The following is a 20,659-nucleotide window of genomic DNA, read 5'->3' on the forward strand; positions in this document are numbered from 1 at the left end:
GCAGTGTGCGCTTAACGTAGATGGCACACTAATAGTTCGTTTTAAAAGGGAGAGAAAAGCAGAGAACAAATTGAAACCGATCCCAACACTTTTACAAGAGCATAGTAAGCGAGGAGGCAAAGTAAAACCGTGAATTCAGAGTCAGTAGGCTGGATCCGCTTTAAGGGGATCGAAATGTGTCCAAGGTCACACGGTTGCAGTGCACAAAAGTCTTGTAATTGTTCAAAAAGGAGTTGGATCAGAGAAAGGGACCAGTTAGAGGGTCAAGGCGGCCAGCCCAGTCCAGAAGGTTAGGGCGTTATTACCTTGTTGCAATCTTTAGAAAGGGAGGCCTGGCGGACACGGTACCTTAAAGTGGTGAGAACGCTCCAGCGGGGGCAGTTCCTGGCAGCGCGTGCAAGTCGGTGCTTCGTCCGGGGGAAGAGAGGATCTCGTTGTGGAGGAAGACAGGAGTCTGTTGCACTGCCAGGGAAGAGACCAGCCGCGGAGTTTCTCAGGTACAAGGAGCGGTCCGTTGATTCGCGGTTCAGTGGCGAGTGGCTATCCGGCCGCCGGGGTGCTTGGCACGGGCATTTCGACCACAAACCGGTCTGGGGGACGAAGAAAAGAAGTTAAACTGGTTGTGTCCACCAGTCAGGGGAAGAAGCCTCTCCAGCCGGGAGATCCTCTGTCGTCGGGAAGTGGTGAGTCGGTTCTGCAGGGCTTCACCGGTGGGGTCGTCGTGGTAGGTCGGCCCAGCTTCTCCCTCGTCGGATTCTCAGGTCCTGTGGCGACTTCTGAAGTTCCAGTCCCCAAAGCCCTGCTTTTATGCAGTAAACCCCCATTCACTCAGCCTAGCTGTCACTCAAACATGCTAAGTGGTGAGCCGGCCGGCTCACCACTTGGGCCAATCACGCAAGAGTGTGACTTGAGTTACCAAGGTAACTCAGTCCATGGTGCCTAAACCCCCTCCCACACCCCCTGTGGTACCCAGACAGAGTGGCACCACTTTTGGAGGCTTCTGTGGAGAAGCCCGCCAAAAAGTGGAACAAAGGGCTCGACTTGGGTTGGAGTCACAGAAGAGAACACAAACGCCATTTTGGAATAGAGTCTTGGCAAAAAATACCAACCGGAGAATTAATATTGATTAAATAAACCGGCGGTATATCCGAGGCTATGAGAATTAAATAATCAAAGTTGGTAGCCTCGAACAATGGGAAAATCCCATAGGAAAATATTTGTGGTCGAATATAAAAAGTAGTTTCCACTGCCACCAGCCAAAACTCGATCAGGGGGGACGGAGACATGCCCCCTCGACTAACATACCCCGGGGCAATCGAATTGCCCCGACCAGTACGTCCACAATATGACGGTTTATACTGGTTTCTGTTAATAATTTGGGACTAGTAAAGCCAATGGGTACTTTACATGCCCTGGGCGACAGTAGTCAGTCCCAGGGTATGGAGTCTATGGTGGGGTGTCACTATGACACCCCTGTATTACTGCACGGAGGGTGCTGTGTAACACGCATAGTAAAAACACACGAGACCCTATGGAGTAAAGGACCCCATAGACCATAAAACACATAAGCAGTCAAAGGAACACCATAAATCATGTCCAAGAGTGGGAGAAAAAGAGTCTCATTCTTGGCAGGAGGAAAAAACAAACTCCAAAAATCCAGCAAAGCTGCTGGGGGACTCACTAGGTTAGGAAATTCAGCCTAAAGAGATAATTCTCCCTAACACCCGGATAGCCATCTGAAGAGCCTCTCCTGTTTAAAAGGAGCAAACCTTTTATTCACCGTTGCTTTTGCTGCTGCTGGCTTCATCCCTGGGTAGTGCAGATCGATCCAGATGTCGTCCTTCTTGTCCCCACGACTGAAGCTTCTTGAACCGTGAGTCTGCAGGAACTACCAAGAACAACTGCTGTGGCACCAGCTTTTCTTCATACAAATAAGGTACTGTGTCAGACTTCGAGAAACTAGGGTGAACCCTTTTCTCCTCACCCAAGGCTTGCCCTCATCTTCCTTCCCTCTTAGAACTTTTGCTTCCCTTTTGACAATATCTAAGTACTCCTGGGAATCTCAAATCGTGTACTGTTCTAACCTTGTGATCCTCGACAACAGGACCCCTGTCCATTTGACACTGGCGCAGGCCTATTGACTTATCTACATTTTAGAAAGTGGTCTCTGATTCCATCTGCTTTGACAAAAGTATCGCCTATGATTTTTATCCCCAACTCTTGTGTTCACTCATGTGCTAAGTGTGTTTTACTCCGGTAACATTTCTTTCCGCGGGTACGTCTTTCTTTAGTAAGACCGAACTGTCATTACTGTCAAAAAGTGATTGTTTATTAACACACGCTAACGTCTTTATTGCACATAGGTCTGCCAAAACCCAATGTACTTACCTTGAATTATTCTGCACAAGAGAAATTGGTTGTGTGTAGTGTATTGAAGTGTGGTTTGAATTTTAATAGAAGTGAAGTCTTTTATGAACAGATGGTTTGAAAATAAATGCATCTTACTTTTTAACCAGAAACCTTGAGTCAGTGTTTGCTTGAGTCACAGTAATTCTAGTCCTTTGTGTAATCTCTACTACTGCTCATTTGCTCTTGAAATAAGTCTGGCTGCTCAGCCACTGCTACCACTTTTTCTGTGTAGTACAGGCTTGTACCAAAGGTGAAATTGTACTACCACTTGTAGTCTTCACCTTGTGTAGCAAAGCGGAGTTGGCGGACATGGTGCATATGTTTTGGTCATGCCAGAGAACAAGGACGTTTTGGAGCACAATCAAGGAAAGAGCGCTGAAGGCATGAATCCAAATGCAAGCCTGGTCGCCGGCATCTAATCTACTGGGCTTCTTCCCAAGAAGAGACAAGCAGAGAGCACACTTGGCAAAGATGAAAGACCTGATGACAATATTAGCAAAACGCTGCATCGCAATGGCGTGGAACACAAGTACGGGACCCTCGATAGAGGGGTGGTGGGTGGACCTACAAAAATGGACAATAGCAGAAGAACAAGTTACTTCTTACCTTGTAACGTTCTTTCGACGGGATGTTCCTCCGACGTATTCCTCATCTTAGATAGATATCTCCTTCCAGCTCTGCTGGCCTCGGAAAATTTTTTCTCTAGAGGGCGCTGCGCGTCGACGTCCTCCGAGTCGATGTCCTTCGACAGCCGCCGTATCGACGTCGACGTCATCCTGCCTATAAAGGCTGCGCGCAGCGTCCGTTGCTCAGTTCCGTTTTGTAGCCCACAATAATACTTTCTGGACTAACTAATCACCCTGAAGGAGCGTAAGCTGCAACAACAAGGGAAGTAGAACTGCGGGGATGGATGGGAGGGTCGATGAGGAATACGTCGGAGGAACATCCCGTAGAAAGAACGTTACAAGGTAAGAAGTAACTTGTTCTTCGAAGGGATTGTGTCCTCCGACTTATTCCTCATCTTAGATAGGCTCCCATAGCAGTATTCTATTATCGGAGGAGGGAGTACTGACTTCACGCTGTCTTCTATTGATGAATAGAATGCAGTACAGCCCTACCAAACCTAGTCTCTTGACTGGAGGAGGAATCCAGATTGTAAAAACGTGTAAAGGTATGGACAGACGACCATGTAGCGGCCGCACATATGTCTTTAACCGGCACGCCTCTTTTGAGGGCCGATGAAGCTGCAATACCTCTGGTCGAGTGAGCCCTAAGGTTTTGAGGGGGCTCCTTCCCTGCCAGTTTATAACATTGCAGAATGGCTAGAATGATCCATCTGGACATGGTCTGCTTAGTTATTGGTAACCCCAGCTTGTGACCTGTGTAACCTACAAACAGCTGGTCTGCCTCTCTTATCCTGGCTAGTCTACTAATGTAAAAACGTATAGCCCTCCTAGGGTCTAGCCTGTGTAACCTATCCCTCTTTCCCCGGGTGAGGAGGAGGATAGAAAGATGGTAGGGTAATCTTCTGAGTGATATGGAATTCAGAAACCACCTTTGGGAGGAAATTAGGCTTCACTTGCAGGACAACTCTGTCTTTGTGAAATATAGTATGAGGGGGTTTACAAGAAAGAGCTTGTAATTCGCTCACCCTTCTAGCAGATGTAAGTGCTATTAATGAAACAGTTTTAAGGGTAAGGTATCTTAAACAAGAATGGAGAGGTTCGAAAGGTGTACCCATCAGGAAAGTAAGTACTAAGTTTAAATCCCATAGGGGAACTTGGAATGGTCTTGGGGGATAAACATTGGTTAACCCCTTTAGAAACTGTATTACCAAGGGTAATTTGAAATAGGATGGTTCTTCCGCAGTACGCTTAAAGATGTATAGCGCTGCGAGATAGCCCTTAATGGTGCCAACTTGAAGGCCTGAATTTGCCAAATATAGTAGGAAGGACAAAACCATTGGTGTACCACATGAAAAAGGGTCGATATTCTGTTCTCTACACCAGCTGCAAAATCTGTTCCAACGGCAGCGGTATAAAGACTTTGTTGCTGGCCTCCTTGCCGAAAGCAACACCTCCATATCATCATCAGGGAGGTCCCAATCCTTGTACCTCAGCCTTTCAGAAGCCAAGCGTGAAGGTTGAGGGTTTTGATGTCTGGATGGAGAACCTGACCTCCCTTCTGTGAGAGTAGGTTCTCTCTGAGTGGAAGTCGAATTGGAGGGCAGATGGACAAGTCTAGAAGGTCCGGGTACCACGTTCTCCTGGCCCAATCCGGGGCAATTAGGATCATGGTTCGCCGGAATCTTCTCGACCTCCTGATCATTTGAGGAATGACAGGGACCGGTGGGAACGCGTACAGAAGCGGAAACTCCCAGTCCACTATGAACGCGTCTCCCAGAGCTCCTCTCGGGGGAAATTCCCTTGAGCAGAACAGGTCGCATTTCCTGTTTAGGCTGGTGGCGAACAGATCTACCTGAGGGGTTCCCCAAAGGGTGAAGATCTCTTGAAGGACTTCCTGAGCTAGCTCCCACTCGTGGGAGACTGTGTTCTGCCTGCTCAGAGCGTCCGCTGTCAAGTACTTCTCTCCGGCTAGGTGAACTGCCCATAGAGAGATTCCTTCTTGGATTGCCCAAAACCAGAGCTGCATCGCCTCTCTGCACAGGGGTAGTGATCCTACGCCTCTTCTTTTGTTGAGATAATGCATGGCCACCGTGTTGTCCGTCATTATCAGGACGTTCTTCCCTTGTACAGCTGGCAGGAACGCCTTCAGCGCAAGTCTGATGGCTCTCAGCTCTAACAGGTTGATGTGTAGTCTGGACTCCGATGGAGACCAACGACCGCTGATGGTCAAGTCGTTGGCGTGGGCTCCCCACCCCGTGAGTGAGGCATCCGTGACTACTGTTATCTCCGGCCAGGGTTGCCAAAACTGTTCTCCTTTCAGAATGTCTCCTGACAGGCCCACCACTGAAGGTCTCGAGCCACCCTGCCGGGAACCTGAAGAAGATCTGTCATTCTCCCTGAGAATTGTGACCACTGAGTCCTCAGTGCCCACTGGAGGGATCTCATTCTCAAGCGAGCCTCTGGCACTAGGAAAATGCAGGATGCCATGAGGCCTAGCAACCTCAAAAAGTCGAAGGCTGGGAGACGTTGGGCATGCTGGAACTTGGTAACCATCTGTAGAATATCTTGAGCCCTCACCTCTGGTGGCGAGGCTTTTCCCAGGGAAGTATCCAGGATCGCTCCTATGAACTGGAGTCTCTGCGATGGTATCATTTGTGACTTCTTTAAATTGAGGGAGAAGCCCAGTCTGTGAAGGAAGTGGCACACGTGATTTAGCTGGATCTGAGCTTGTTCCGGAGAAACAGCCCTGATCAACCAATCCTCCAGGTAGGGGTAGACGCGAATCCCTTCCCTCCTTAGACTTGCAGCCACTACCGACATTAACTTGGTGAAGACCCTCGGGGCGGAGGTCAGCCCAAATGGCAGCACTCGAAATTGATAGTGAGAGTTGCCAATTGCGAACCTCAGGTATTTCCTGTGTTTGAGATGGATAGGCACATGGAAATAAGCGTCCTGAAGGTCCAGAGATACCAACCAGTCCTGGAACTGAAGGGCCTGGAGGATCTGAGAAAAAGTGACCATCTTGAATTAGTCTTTTCTGAGGAATTTGTTCAATTCTCGCAAGTCCAAGATGGGTCTCATTCCTCCGTCATTCTTTGGAATGAGAAAGTAAGGGGAGTACCAGCCCTTGTTCCTCTCCGCCACAGGTACCTGTTCTATGGCACCTTTCTCTAGCAGGTCCCAAATTTCCTGCAAGAGGAGCGGATCTGGAGCTTTCTGAGAGCTGATCCCCGGTGGATGACTCTGAGGTATACGTAGGAAAGGCAGGCAGTAACCTTGGGCAACTGTTTCCAATGCCCAAGCATCTGACGTGATAGCCTGCCATACCGTCATATGTTGAGTCAACCTGCCTCCTACAGGTGTCCTGTGAGGGAAGTCCTCAGAGTGGTTTTGGGGCGGCTGATGCAGATGCCGATGGTAAAGAGGCACCTGCTGTTGCTGCGGCTTTTGAATATCTACCCCGTCCACCTCGGGTAGTTCTTTGACCCCTTTGAGGCGGTCGTCCTCTACCTCTTCTGAATGCGGATTAGAAGCGAAAGGACTTGCCCCTCGCAGAGGTTCCTGTGGGACGAAAAGGAGTCTGACGGATTGCAGCTCCTAGGGATTTTGCTGCTGCTTTTGAAGTTTGCAGTTTCTCTAAACTGTCATCCGCCTTTTTCCCGAACAAAGAATAGCCATCGAATGGCATGTTCAAGAGCCTGGCTTGCACATCTGGGGCAAAACCAGACTTTCTCAACCAAGCGAATCTCCTGGTTGATGTACTTGCCGCCATTGCTCTGCTGATACTGTCAGCCGAATCAATGCCCGTCTGGAGGGATTCGCACATAGCGTCTTTACCGTCCTGTATAATATTCAGGAAAGCATCCCTTTCTTCTCCCTCCGGGATGCAGTCAGCCGCTGTAGAAGCACACTCCCAAAGTGTATGGCTGAACCTAGCAAGGGTGCAAGTAGCATTAACAGATTTTAACGCCATGCTACATGCTGAAAAGACCTTCTTTGCCATAGCATCATATTTTTTATCGTCCCTGTCCTGTGGGACGGTAGGATAAGCCGTCTTGACATCGGTAGAGGATGCTGCCTGTACCACCAGACTTTCTGGGGATGGGTGTTTAGACAAAAACTCTGGGTCTGTAGAAGATACCCTGTACTTTGTAGACAGTTTTTTATTTACTGCTGGTACTACATCTGGGGTTTCCCAGTTTGTCATGATCTTTCTCTGAAGAGCTTTATGAAAAGGCACCACAGGATCCTCCTGTGGGCCTTTGTCAAGAATATCCGTGAGGTCATCTTGTTGGAAAGATTGTGAAGGTGCAGACCACCCCATGAACTCTGTAATCCTGGCCATTAAGGCTCTGTAGGGGGTTTCAGCATGCTCCCCTGGGTCTGGCTTAGCAAACTCCACCTCAGGGGAAGTGTCTAACCCACTTGCCTCATGTAAAGAATCATGAAGATCCTTTAATCTGCGCTCTTCAGAGGAAAATTCCTCTCTAACTGGGGTTACAGGTCCCTGTAACTCAAATGTGTCTTCCTGTTCAGACAAATCACCCTCTTCTTAAATTGAGGATATAGTTCTCAATTGTTCTGAACTCATAAAGGGAGTAAATCCCATTTCCAAGGCAGAGGGTGGCGAACTTGTCATTATTGGCCTCGAAAGTCGACGCCGACGTCGAAGGCTTCGAGCGTGGCATCGAAAACAGAGGCGGAGGCCTCGAAGACCTCAACAGAATTGGAATTCTACTCGACAATATCGAAGCCATCGACGTCGAGGGCCTGGGGATAGTCACTGGATGTGTGGTAACCGTGACTTTTCTTGGAGTCGACGCCGGTGTCGAAGCCGGCGTCGAGTCGACAGACCCGTGTGTCGAAGGTCCCTTCGACAACGGCATCGAAGACATCGACGGAACCTTCGTCGACGGCGTCGACGGAACCTTCGAGGAAGGTTTGGAGGTCATAGTCCTGCTCGAGGGTTCGAGACGCGCTCGAGAGGTTTCTTTCGCCGGGTACTGCGACTCGCGGCCTTTGACCTTCGGGTCTTTCGACCAGAGCATCGCTCTCGGCAGTCTTCGAGGGGGTCGAGGCCGCGTTCTCGAAGACGCTCATATTTTTTCGGAATTCCTCCCATTCAGCCCGGGAACTATGTTTCGTGGGGCAAGGGATTCTTTTTGGCGAAACAGAGGAAGAGGAAGACGGAGAAGGGGATCTTCGACGTCTCCTCTTCGAGTGCTTCGATCTCGAGGAGTGATGAGACCAACTCCGAGTCCTGGAGCGCGAATGGTGACGAGGAGACGAATGTCTCGACTTCGTCGACGAAGAAGAAGCTTTAAAAGTCTTACCTTTCTCCAGCTTCCCCCTACGCTCCTTCAGGGCCTTAGCTGTCATGGACATACAGTCCTCGCACTCCGAACAATGGTGTTCAGCTCCCAAACACCACAGACAAATTCTGTGATGATCGGTCAACGACATCTTTTTCCCACAATCTCGACATTTCTTGAAGCCGGATCGAGGAGTTGTCGGTTCCGACGAGGAAGCCATCGAGTACGGATCAAATAACTCGAGGTAAATAGGATTAATCTGACTAAGAACTGAGCAACGGTATTCCGAGGAACTGAGTAAGCGCGGAAAAACGGAACTGAGCAACGGACGCTGCGCGCGGCCTTTATAGGCAGGATGACGTCGATACGGCTGCTGTCGAAGGACATCGACTCGGAGGACGTCGACGCGCAGCGCCCTCTGGAGAAAAATTTTTCCAAGGCCAGCAGAGCTGGAAGGAGATATCTATCTAAAATGAGGAATACGTCGGAGGACACAATCCCTTCGAAACATCAGTCTGGACAAGAGCGACGCAAAGGGGAGAAGTCAATAGCAGGGAAAGGATATTAGCATGGAGTACCCTTACACAGGACCTGTTCGAAACAATGAAAGACAGCAGGAGCGAACAAGATGACCTGGCGGAGGATTAGCCACGTGACAGAGCAAGCTGGGCGATTACAGGCCGAAATGACTCAAGGAGAAGAGCGGGCCCATTCGCACCCTGGTGCAACACACAGAGCAGAGTACAGACAGCATGGATGAGAGAAAGGAGCCAAGCAGATAAAGAAAAATATGGACTCAAACGTGCCATTAAAAAAGAGTTGAGTTATTGGTTTTGTGTTTTGTTATGTGTTAAAAATGAAAATAAATAAACAAAAAAAAATAGGATGATCGTCCAGAGGATCTGATGTAGCAGGAGATAGCTGCCAGATGAACCTTGATGGAGGCATGAGCCAGTCCTGCTTTGGCCAACGACAGCAAATACAGAAGCACATGCAGAGCAGTGACTCGTAGAGGGTCGATCTTCTGTGTACGACACCAAACGGCGAACCTCTTCCATTTATGTCCATAGCATTTAAGAGTTGATGAAGCTCTGGCCTTTGCAAGTACCTCCTTGCAATCCGCTGGGAGATTGTAACCCCCAAACTCTAATGCTGCAGGAGCCAGGCCTTCAAGTTCAGCGATCCTGGGTCGTGTTGCAGAATCTCGCCTCCGTCCATGGCGAGAAGATCTGCGACCACCAGAAATTTGACTGGAGGGGACGCGGACATGTCGAGAAGGTCCGGGCGCCGGATATGCCTTGGCCACGGCGGTGCAACAAGGATAATCCTGCACCATGACAGTCTGAGTTGATTGACTAATCTAAGAAGCAACGGCAACAGAGGGAACTCCTACAGATACAGGCCGTCCTAGGGGAATGAGAATGCGTACCCATGCTCCCCGGCTGGGGAAACCTGCTGGTGAACCTCCGGCACTTGGTGTTCGTCGCTGTCGCAAATAGATCAATGTGGGGATTGCCCCCATTTGCAGAACAGGAGATCCACTTGCTCCTGCCGAAGTTCCCACTCTGCTGAGAGAGTCGGCCACTGGGTTCTCCACTCCTGCTAGAATAAACAGGATGAGGAACATCCCATAGGCGACGGTCCAGTGCTACAGTTCTTGCGCTTCCTTGGAGAGCGCCGGGGGATCTGGTGCCCCCCTACTTCCTGATGTAGAACATCATGGTGGTGTTGTCTGTGAAGATCCACACCACCTTGCCCGTGAGGGACTGAAGAAAAGACTTGAGGGCCCCAAAGACAGCCCGCAGCTCCAACACGATGTGCAACAATTTCTCCTCCAGTAGCCATAGGCCTCTTGCGTGAAGACTTCCGGTGTGAGCTCCCCATCCTTCCAGGGAGGCGTCCGTTGTGACCCTCACCTGGTGCGGTAGTGTCTGGAAGTTTGTGCCTCCGGACAGATGTGCGCGAACTCCCCATCTCAGTATCGCTGGACGGACGCTCTCGTCGAGTGTAATCTTGTCCTGGAAGATTCCCGACACTTGTGTCCAACGGGCGTCGAGGAACTCCTGTAGTGGACGCATCCGTAGCTTGCAGAGCATGAGGTAGATGCATGACATCATACAGAGCAGTGACTTGATGGACCTCACTGTGGTGACCTTAAGGGCCAACAGCCGTTGTACCTTGCCCAAGATGGCCACTATACTCTCCGACGGAGACGCCAGGAATGACACTTGAGTCGGGATACCAGAACAGCACATCCTGCGATGGAGTCAAGCAAGACTTTGCATCGTTCACCGAGAACCCCCGGACCCCAGATTGTCCTGCGTGACCTTCTCCTTAGGGGAATGGTCTGAGCCCAGCTTCCCCCTTGGCCTTCTTCAACAGGACAGACTTGGTCTTCTCCTAGAGTTGGCCGGATGATCCGACTTCCACTTGGCTAAGTGTTGATTGGTGACGGAGTCCGCAGACGTCGATCGCGCCCTGGCCACCGAGGAGCCCGTCGCAATGGCGCTCCAAGTGGTAGTGGACTTGCGGTGCTTAGCCTTTTGTTGGACCCCCGCAGGAGGGGCGCTCTCAAAGGTCTTAGAAGCCTGCTCGGTCTTCTTGGAGCTGGGAGAAGCGTGCTGCTGGGTCCCACCCAGAGCAGGGGCCTTGGCCTGTAGCCACTCATTCAGTCGCTTGTGATGATCCTTCATCGTGCGAGAGGCTATCTCCTGGCAAAACATACAATCTTCGTCTTTGTGCGTCGGGTACAGTCAATAAAGGCACTCTGAATGCTTGTCGTCTGAAAAGACATTCCATAAACCGCAGGTGGAGCAAATCCTGAACACGGGAGCTGAATCCTTCCCCCTGCGACATGGTCCACGCGGTGTAGGCCTGCGACTCTTCCATGAAGAAACTTGATGAAATCCGCCCTTGAGGGGCGCTGAAGAATCCGAAAAACGGGTCCCTGTTAGTCAGAAGGTTGATCGATGGAGTAATACTCTTCCAAAAAGCACAAAACTTTGTAAAAGCTCAAGAGCTAAAGACAAGGACAGCCAACACTTAAACATGCGGTAAAAATCTGAAGATGGCTGCCAGAGGAGGGGCTTAGGTAGAAGGCAGTCATTGGCTGGGGCAGTATGACCCAGAGTTCAGTGATTGGTTGTTAGGAGAAAGACAGTTCAGAAACGAAACAAGCTGATTTTTTTCTTTACTGAGGATTCCCAGCCTGACGAGGAATATTCATGAGCATGTGAATCCATGCCAGACCCAATGGCCGGTGGTCATGAAAGAGCTGCTGAAAGGGTGTTGGGAAGGATACCTCTCACGACACGCACCGCAAAAAATACAACTACCCCCCCTACTGACCAGCAAGGGGGGGCACAGTAACATAGCCAAGGGACAGGACATCAATAGGAGGGTGCCGAAGGGAGTAGAAATCACAGGCGAAGCCCCCCGCCCCCACGGGCAGAGGGCTGCGCCGCATGCTGTCATGAGTTCAAACACTGGGTGAAGCGCCCTCATCCCGGCGGAGCTGCCTGAAGATCCTTGGAATGGGAGAAGGGGGAGGGGAGGGCAGAGAGTGGACAATCCATGAGCTGGAAGGGGGCTTTGGCAAAATTTGTTTCAAGCGAAGGACACAGTAATGAAAACCGGGAGTGCTTCGGCGGCCCAGGCGGAGCTGGGCTCTATAAAAACAGACATCCAGACCATACTTGAGATTAGAGGATGAGAACGGATATGGGGGCACGACTGGCCGACCTCTCAGCTGAAGTGTCCATTTTAGAAGACAGACTGGGTAGAGGCAAACCAAACGTCCACTGGAATACTGGTGACACAGATGGAGGCACGATTCATGGAAATGGAACGCTGAGAAGAGGAGCTGTGCCTTAAGGTGAACAACATTAAAAATTGTGAAAGAAGAAACAACCTTCTTCGGACTGGTGGAGGCTGATGGCGAGACCCCATTTAGCCTGGAGCATATACTGCAGGACATAATGATAGTCCACGGTGGGGAGGCTGGAGAAGGGGTCATGATGGACAGAGTCCATTGGGCAGGTGGAGGAGCAAGGGGCCCCCGAACAGTACTAGCACGCATGCATTACTACGGGGATAAGGCGAGGATTCTGGAAAAGCCGAAAAGCCAAAGGGAAATACAATATGGGGTCTCAAAAGTGGCCATTTTCCAGGACCTTTCAGCCCACACGTTGCTGAGAAGGAGGAAATGTGGGGCCCTCACAAAGTGGCTGCAGGAGATGGGGGTCAAGAAACACTGGGAATACCCATTCTCACTGGTCTTCGAATGGGAGGGTGAGAAGCACCACCTTGTGGCCAAAGCACCTTCAGTGCAGCGCCACAGGGAAGTCTTCCAGATTTCCCAAGGTTTAAATACCTTCTCTGATAGGAACTACTATTTCCCAGAGAAGTGAAGTGAAATTGACTTTACTTAGCATGTACTTGCTAGACCCAGCACACCCTATCTTACAATAGAGGGCTGGATTGGTTAGTTAGTATCCCCTCTCTCCAAATGCTCATGTAACATTTATGTTACCCTTTCCTCAATTGACTGGCTGCTGGCAGTAGTTTTGTTTTTAACTAACATGGTTTGCATTTACCGCGACCGTTCGCGGACACGGTAAAGTTAACCGTGGCAGCCATCTTTTTCAAAATGGCGTCCAGCAATCTTTGCTAAAATGGTGCCCAGTCTTCTTTTTTCGCCATGTCTTTGTGGAAAGGTCCTTCTAGAGAGTTTCGCTGCGTGCCAAACCAGGTTTGGTCTCTTTGTTAATTCGCCTTTGGTGGGCTACAGGAGTGAAACCCGCCTCTGGCTCCAGTGTGTCTGGGGTAAGCAGGAAGTGAGGGAGGTGCCCAAACCTAGTCTCCTAGGATACCCAAATGCACTCTGTGGTGATTGGCTGGCCAGCTGTCCAACAAGGACAGCCACCCTGCTGGGTGAATGACAGCTAGACTGGAATGAATGGGAGAGAACTGACTAAAAGTAAAGTCTTTTGGCATGGAAGGCAGAGTCGACCACTGGACGAAGGAACCGAAGAAGAGCTTGAAGAGGACCGCTGCTGCAACTCCTGGACCGTTGGTTTGCACGATGAAGCCCTGCTGCAGGTCCGAATCGCCAAGTTTGCATCGACAGAGAAGCCCTGCAAAGGACGACTTCTCCCTGTGAGTTTTTAGGACCAATCAACTCCCAAGTAAGCCACCTGGACACCCATCTCAGAGCTGGTTGAATTTCCTCAGAGTTGTTGCAGGAAACCGTAGAGCCAGGAAGAGGGACACCAGATTGTGTGCTTTGCTTGTAAGCTGGCCTAAAGCTTTTGGAAGATCCTCCAGACTCCCACGAAGCAGGACTGACCAAACCTGACCCTCCCCTACCCCCCTCAGTTGAGTGCGGGATCTCAGATGGGAGGAAAGTCCACCTTGACAACCAGGAACCGCGCTTATTGCCATTTGCTATACCACAAGGAGCTGAAACGCAAAACAGCCACTGAAAATAAAGTTGCCGGTTGCCAGCTTTGCTGGGGCCAATAAAGTGCAGGAGTCCCCCAACGTCCTCCATCTTGTCCCCACGACTGAGGCAGAGGAACAGTGAGATCCGCAGAGCTGTACAGGAACAGAAGTCTTCAGCTGCATCTTTTTCTTCTTTACTAAGGTACTGTAAAACTAGCCTACGAGAACTTACCTCTTACTGTGGAAGTGCTTGTACCTTCTGCAACTCACAAGTCTAATCAGCTTGTGGCCATACATTTGGTTGTTTTTTTTTTTTGTTTAATCAAAGACTCCGAAGAACAAGACTTTTGCCCATGGACTTTGACTTAGCCTATTGATTTGAATGACTCTTCTAGTGAACTTTAAAAGTATCTGCATTGCTTATGAGTATTTGTACCTTCTTGTGTTCTAATAACCTTTGCCTTTTAGAAATTCGAGAGTATTCTCTATGCCAACAGAGAGGTATTAATGTCCCCAGCACCCTTGTTACTGAAGTCACCTGTGGGTGTAGGTCGCGTCTGTTGGCCATTCCAAAAGGTCCTTGTCTGATCCAGAAACTCAAAGTGTACAGTATTGAAGTATATTTGTGTGCTACTATTTATATTGCTCCCTTCTGAAGAAGGCTTTATAACTGACTGATAAATTATGAATTGTTTATGCAAGAAACCTTCAGTGTTACACAGGGAGTTTCGGGCACCTTCCTCACTTCCTGCCCCCACCAGAATCCCTGGAGCCAAATGCAAATCAAACAAAGGGACCAAACCTGATTTGGCGCACAGAATAAATCTCAAGAAGGACCTTTCCACAAAGAAATGGCAAAAAAAGAAGACCGGGCCATTTTGACAAAAATACCACCCTTGGGTTCTTTACTGCAGCTGCCAACACAGCCCGCAGTAAATGCACATCACTGTAGTTAAAATTAAACCACTGCCACCAGCCATTCAGTGAGGAAAGGGTAACAAAATTGTTAGATGAGAAGCTAGACAAATGGGATACTAAGTAACCACTCCAGCACCCTATTGTAAGATAAATGTGTAACTTTCTAGACCAGCACACACTAAGTAAAGTCAATTTCACTTTACTGCTCTGGGAAACAGTAGTTTATCCAAGGGGTATTTAAACCTTTGGGAAATCTGGAAGACTTCCCTGTGCCACTGCACTGAAGGTGGTGTGTGACAATGTAAAAGATGAGGCCTATGGAGTTTGTCAGACTCCATAACCAAAAGAAACAGTTCAAAAATCACATTTAAAATACATGTGTGAGGGGGAAAAAGGGTGGGTCTCTCTCCAGCTTAAAAAATCAAGTCCTCAAAATCCGGCAAAGTTGCTGGGGGAGGGGGGGAGGGTGGTTCTCTAAGATGGAGGGAATTAGCACATTTCTGAGAATTCTCCCCAACAAGGATGTCCAGCGAAACATCTCTTGGAGGGTGTTGGGGAGAATTTCTCATTTCTGTGCCAATTCCCTTCAACCTTCGAGACCCCCAGCTCTTTTGCTGGACTTTAGGATTTTTAATTTTAAACCTGGAGTGAGAGACCTTTTTTTCACTCATGTATTTTGACCAGATTTGGATTATACGTTTCCTCTGTTTTTGGAGTCTGACAGACTCTATAGGCATCTATTATTTTCAAGACAGAATCCTTTACTTATCCAGTCCTTCCCTATTCTATTGCATGAGTTCTCTCAAGAGGCAGAAAAGGGACCCTAGTGGACCAGGAGCCAACTGTAGGCTGTGTGAAATCAGGTTCAGTTGCAGAAAAAGTGGAAGACTGTTCAAACAAGTAAGTATTTCACTTTAAAGTTAGTTAGGATCCAGGGACTTCTGAGAAGATACCCTAGAAGTATTCAAGCAGTGGGCCTGGGTGAACTGGATGAGAGGACTTTCAATCACAAGAAGCATCCCACAGCTTTACAGAAATCACACAGGCTTAAGGTAAGTAAATACACCAGCCAACACAATACCATAACATGGAAGAAGAGTTGCTGCAAGAAGACTTCAGGATCTGCAGCCAAAAACAAGGTCAATGAATTCTTGTATCATGTAGACTGAAGACAGGACACTGGAAGGGCTTCTGCAGCAGGGATCAATGGGGAAGGCTCCAGGCAAGAGTTTCTTTGCGGCTGGACTGAATATCGCCGATTGGAGTCTTGTCACTTGCAAGGTCCAGCATACTGGTGAAGGGACTTTTCTGACTCGATTCACATATCTGGAGGTTCAGCATGATGCCACCTAAGTTTCAGCTCGAGTCAGAAGACCATGCACTGCAAGATGGCTCGAGGTCCCAGGACATTGGGGTATTGCAGCCCTGCAAGGGTGCAGGCCGGCGTGGGATGGCTCATAATGCAGGTCTTCTAAAGTCTAGTGGGTCTCATCAGACTCTGGGTTGGGGATGTCGTTTTTAGAGTCCCCAAGTCACTTGGAAAAAAGGATAACAGCAGGCTCTGGTTACACAGCAGGCTCTCTGATCGCTGGAAATAGTCTCAGCTGTGGTTTCTTCATCTTCGGATTTGGTTCCAGTGGCCTACTACTTCTTCAGCTTCCAGGATCAGACTTTTATGCAGTAAGCCAGCCAAACAAACAAATGTGCAACATTCAAATTTAGGGGATTGGCACTCGATTAGGACAGGCAGCCACCCAGTTTGAACTGGATTCTCACAGGCAGGCCTGCAGAGTTTTGGACTCCTCCCTAGCTTCCTGCCTTCAAAGACACTGTGGAGCTCGGCAGGCTTGACCGAGGTTTGCCACCGAAGACAGAAATCACACAAAGGAATTTCCCGTCCTGGAGGTCAGAGGAAGGAAGAAGAAAGGTGACGGACCACTAAAATGGCGAAAAAAGAAGACCGGGCCATTCTGGTAAAATGGGCTCCATTAAGTGCCTTTACCGCAGCTGTGAAAACAACCTATGGTAAAGGTGCACCGAATTGGTAAAACGTTTCACTGCCAGCCGCCATTTAAGGTTAGCTTATCCCTGTCGCAGAACTGTTACAGAGTTGGTGAGAAAGGGGATACATTGCATCACTCCCATAAGGTGGGGGGGTGCTGGTTTTCACCTAACAAAATATAGAAGGAATACAAATATCCTTTTTACCCTTGGGAACTGTAGTTCTCACCAAGTTAGTCATAGAATGTGAAAGGGGAGCCCAACAGGGCAATTCTCTAATAAAAGGCATATAATAAACGATTTCAAAGAGGATACAATTAAAATGACACTATGGAGAGTCCTAAAAATGACACCCATAAAAAGAGTAAAAGGATCTGCAAGTGTGGAAAAAGGTTCCCACTTACTGAGGTATAGGGAAAAATAATTCACCAGTCCAACAAATATTCTGGGGTTCTCACAAGTGAGGTAGATTTAGCCCTAAAGTTAAAATCTTACCTAACAGAAACAGACAAAAACATCCCCATCTGATAAGAAAATCAATGGGTTCAATTATTTAATTATTTTCTTATAAATAGTGTTTGATCAGTAAAATCTGAGAAAAGCAATGACATGCAGATTTGATGTCTGAATCTTGCTTTTTCCAAATTCAATCTACATTCAAATTTAAACCATTCCCATTTGTGACAAATTACTTAACCTGTTATTTTCTTTACATGAGCCTTCTATAGCAAGACTAACCTGATGAGGATGAAAATAGCATAACTGCCACACACACTATTAACCATAAGAAAAGTACAAATTCAAAAGCAGCATCACAGTATTCAAAAGAATACATGTCATTTAGAAATTGTTTTTTTTTAACTGTTAAACAAATCTACCAACCAAATGTGGTTGTCAGAGGAGATGCCTCCTACCTTGCTTCTTACCGATCCTAATGTTACCAACTGAACTCTCAGTGAATTTTGTGCTAATCCCTTATCCAGGCCATCTTGAAGAAAATCCAGTGTCTGAAATAAAACAAAGAAAAATGTGTCTGAGCAACCACAGAATCGTCTCCAATACAACACAGGAACTCTTAAGTCTAATGGTAGATATACAGTTTTCAGGAGGATTTAAGCACATCTGGTTAAATCACTGGCTTCAGAACAAAAACATTTCCGGCTCTTCTGATCACACTTCTTTTTAAGCCCAAGGCTACTGAAGAAAATGTCTACTTAGATCAGCTTGTACTGCCATTAAAACTATTTATACCAATAATTGTGGAATCTGCATTAGATTAACAGATACATGGAAGTCTGCTATGAGCCTTTCATTGTCTTTGTGTATTGATCCAAAATATTCAACATGTACTGCTGCTCAACAATGTTTTGAAAATAGTCTGAACACATTCCTAAGTGGCCAATGTAGAACATTGGGACCTTCAGACCAGCCTTTATTCCTTAAAAACACTGTCCCCAATCGAGAAATCGATAGATTAGTATATTCCTCAGAAGGAGTGTTAAGGAAAAGTAGCCTTTTTGTAGGTCCCCCCCCCCCCCTCCTACTGACTTCAATGGGGGCCCCAGCAGATCTATGTTTGGACGTATGGCTGATTTTTGGGTAAGGCATTTTGTTTATTCACTTCCTTTACTCCAGTTTGTGGTGGGCTGGGAAGTCCTAATGGCGGCCAGTGCAGAAAAAGGGTTGCCATTTCCTTTAACCCTTGCTTGTTTTAATGTATAGCTCAGTCCACCTTAAGTAGTGCCTAAAGGATGTTCTTTTCTTTTTAGATGTGGACAGCAATTGGTTGGCGACAGGGAACACATTTGAATTTCTTTTTACGGTGTGCGTATGTGATAATGACCTGTTACATGGCATATAACCATTTGGTGGTACAAATTCTGTTATTTGTGCCATCTTGCCTTTTAGAAGTCATCCCTTACACGGTCATGTGCTTTCATGGAGTCCAGTCGAGAAATCCCCATCAGTGTCCAGGAAAGGTCTGATCCGGGTTGTGGGGCTGTCTGGTGCAAACCCACGTTAGGGAGAGTTTTCATTTGTCCCAATTCCCATTGACCTTAACAAGCTTAACAAGCTCTTTTGCTGGACTCTGGGATTTTACATTTTTAATGGGGGCCTTTTCTCACTCATACGTTTTCCTGACAATGATTTTCTGTGTTATGGAGTCTGGTAAACTCCATACGCTTCTGCTTTTGCATTGTGATACAGCACACACAACTTTCACTCGATGGGTCCAGCACAGACCACCCTATGTGGAGTGCTGGGGGGTTACATAGTAGCTCCTTTAAGCCAGTCCTCATGTAACAGTTTGTTACACTAACTCACTTGAATGGCTGTTAAGCAAGATTGTATGCAGTACCCTGTGGGAGACTGCACCAGCCTTGTCCTCTAGGCAATCGTTAACCCAACCGTTGGAATAAGCATGTACTACACAAGTTGGTAGAGTGCTTGAGCAGCCAGGCTAATCTCAAGAGGGGTGAATGTGAGCTGTAGGGTTGCAACATAGTTTCACAGCGACAAGTATCCAAATAACACCTACACTCAAGGTTTCTTGAATAAACAATTATTTATTCATTTAACAGTCACTTTGAATAAGCCCTCTTTAGAAGGAAGCAAATATGAAACACTTAAATATTCTTAAAAATACACTCAGTTTCAATAAATCAGTAGATACCCATTTGAGACGGCACACAGGCACTTCCTAAACCCTACGGTGACTTCAATAACTAGGACACTGGACAATGATACATCACTGGTACATTCATTGATTGATATTTTATTTCTATTGCGCTCGTACACAAGTGTTTCAGAGCACGACAGGGCAAGGGAGGGGAACAGGGGAGAACAAAACCGCGATCTTACTAGGCCCAGTGACATTGAGAACATGCAAGTGCATGGGAGAGGGAGGGAGGGGAAAAGGGCATGGAAGGGGGGAGAAGTGGAAAGTGTGAAGCAGAGGAGAAACAGATAAATAATAAATAAATAATAAAGGCAACGAACAGTGGTAATGCAGCCAGTAATTAGCAAGTGCTAGGTTTAAGGCAGCAGACAGGTTAGGTCTGCTAAGTGCAGGAAGAAAAAGGGGGGGGGGCTGTATGGATACAGATACAGACCCCAGTGCAAGGGGTGGCCCGGAGGCAGTGCGGGAGGGTGGCAGGGTGAGCAGTTACCTGGGCCCGAAGGATAGAGGGTGGCCAGGTGCACGGTGCCAAGAGAGAACAGATCATATAGAGCAATACGGAGTTTGGTGTCAAAAGGAAAAGGTTAGGGAAGTAAACAATGGCTAACACGTTTCTTAAACCAGTAAACACTTAAACCCCTAATGCAATGGAGATTAACATTTTCCCAGCTATACGAGTAAGATATGTATGACTTTTTGGCAGGACAGATCAAAACAAAGTCAGAGGTTAGAGGAGTATTCAGGGAGCCAGGACTGCCAATGTCAATTGAGCAACGTCTAGGTGAGCTGAGGCACTTCTTGAAGGTAAGTAAAACGTCTTTGTTAGGGAGAATTCTCAAATGTGCTAATTCCCTTCATCTTAAAGACCCCCAGCAACTTTGCTGGATTTTGAGGACTTGAATTTTTTTTACCTGGAAAGAGTGTGAGCCTTTTTTTCCCCCCACTTTTGTATTTTGCTGTGTGTTTTACTCATGTGTTCTTGATTATGGAGTTTTAGATAACTCCATAGGCATCATTTTTTCATGTGTGTGTTACACAGCACCCTCAGTGCAGTGACACAGGGATGTCTTTTAGACTTCCAAAAGTTTTAATAGCCTTTTCTGGGATGAACTCCTGTTTCCCAGAGAAGGCAAGGTTAAGCTGACTTTACTAGTCTTTTTAAATTCCTAGACCCAGCACACACTATCTTCCTATAGAGTGCTGGAGGGGTTACCTAGTATCCCTGTGTCTAGAAACTCATGTAGCAGTCAAATGCTACCCTTTCCTATCGA

General features: G+C 47.7%; 1 protein-coding gene across 9 annotated transcripts in view; it reads right to left on the reverse strand.

Moving 5' to 3' along the window:
- UBR5 (ubiquitin protein ligase E3 component n-recognin 5) overlaps positions 1-20,659 on the reverse strand; it is a 2,447,509-nt gene that overhangs the window by 1,726,303 nt on the left and 700,547 nt on the right. For 7 of the 9 annotated variants that reach the window (XM_069621460.1, XM_069621458.1, XM_069621453.1 and 4 more), the window contains one exon: positions 17,623-17,715. The exons of 1 other annotated variant lie outside the window; for it this stretch is intronic. In XM_069621460.1, the coding sequence (XP_069477561.1) occupies positions 17,623-17,715 (93 nt within the window). The remainder of the gene's footprint in view (positions 1-17,622; positions 17,716-20,659) is intronic. One more of the 9 variants, XM_069621457.1, reaches the window with a different exon arrangement.

The sequence above is a fragment of the Ambystoma mexicanum genome, chromosome 5q, assembly GCF_040938575.1.
Source record: "Ambystoma mexicanum isolate Mex_15411 chromosome 5q, UKY_AmexF1_1, whole genome shotgun sequence".
Taxonomy (NCBI): Eukaryota; Metazoa; Chordata; class Amphibia; order Caudata; family Ambystomatidae; genus Ambystoma; species Ambystoma mexicanum.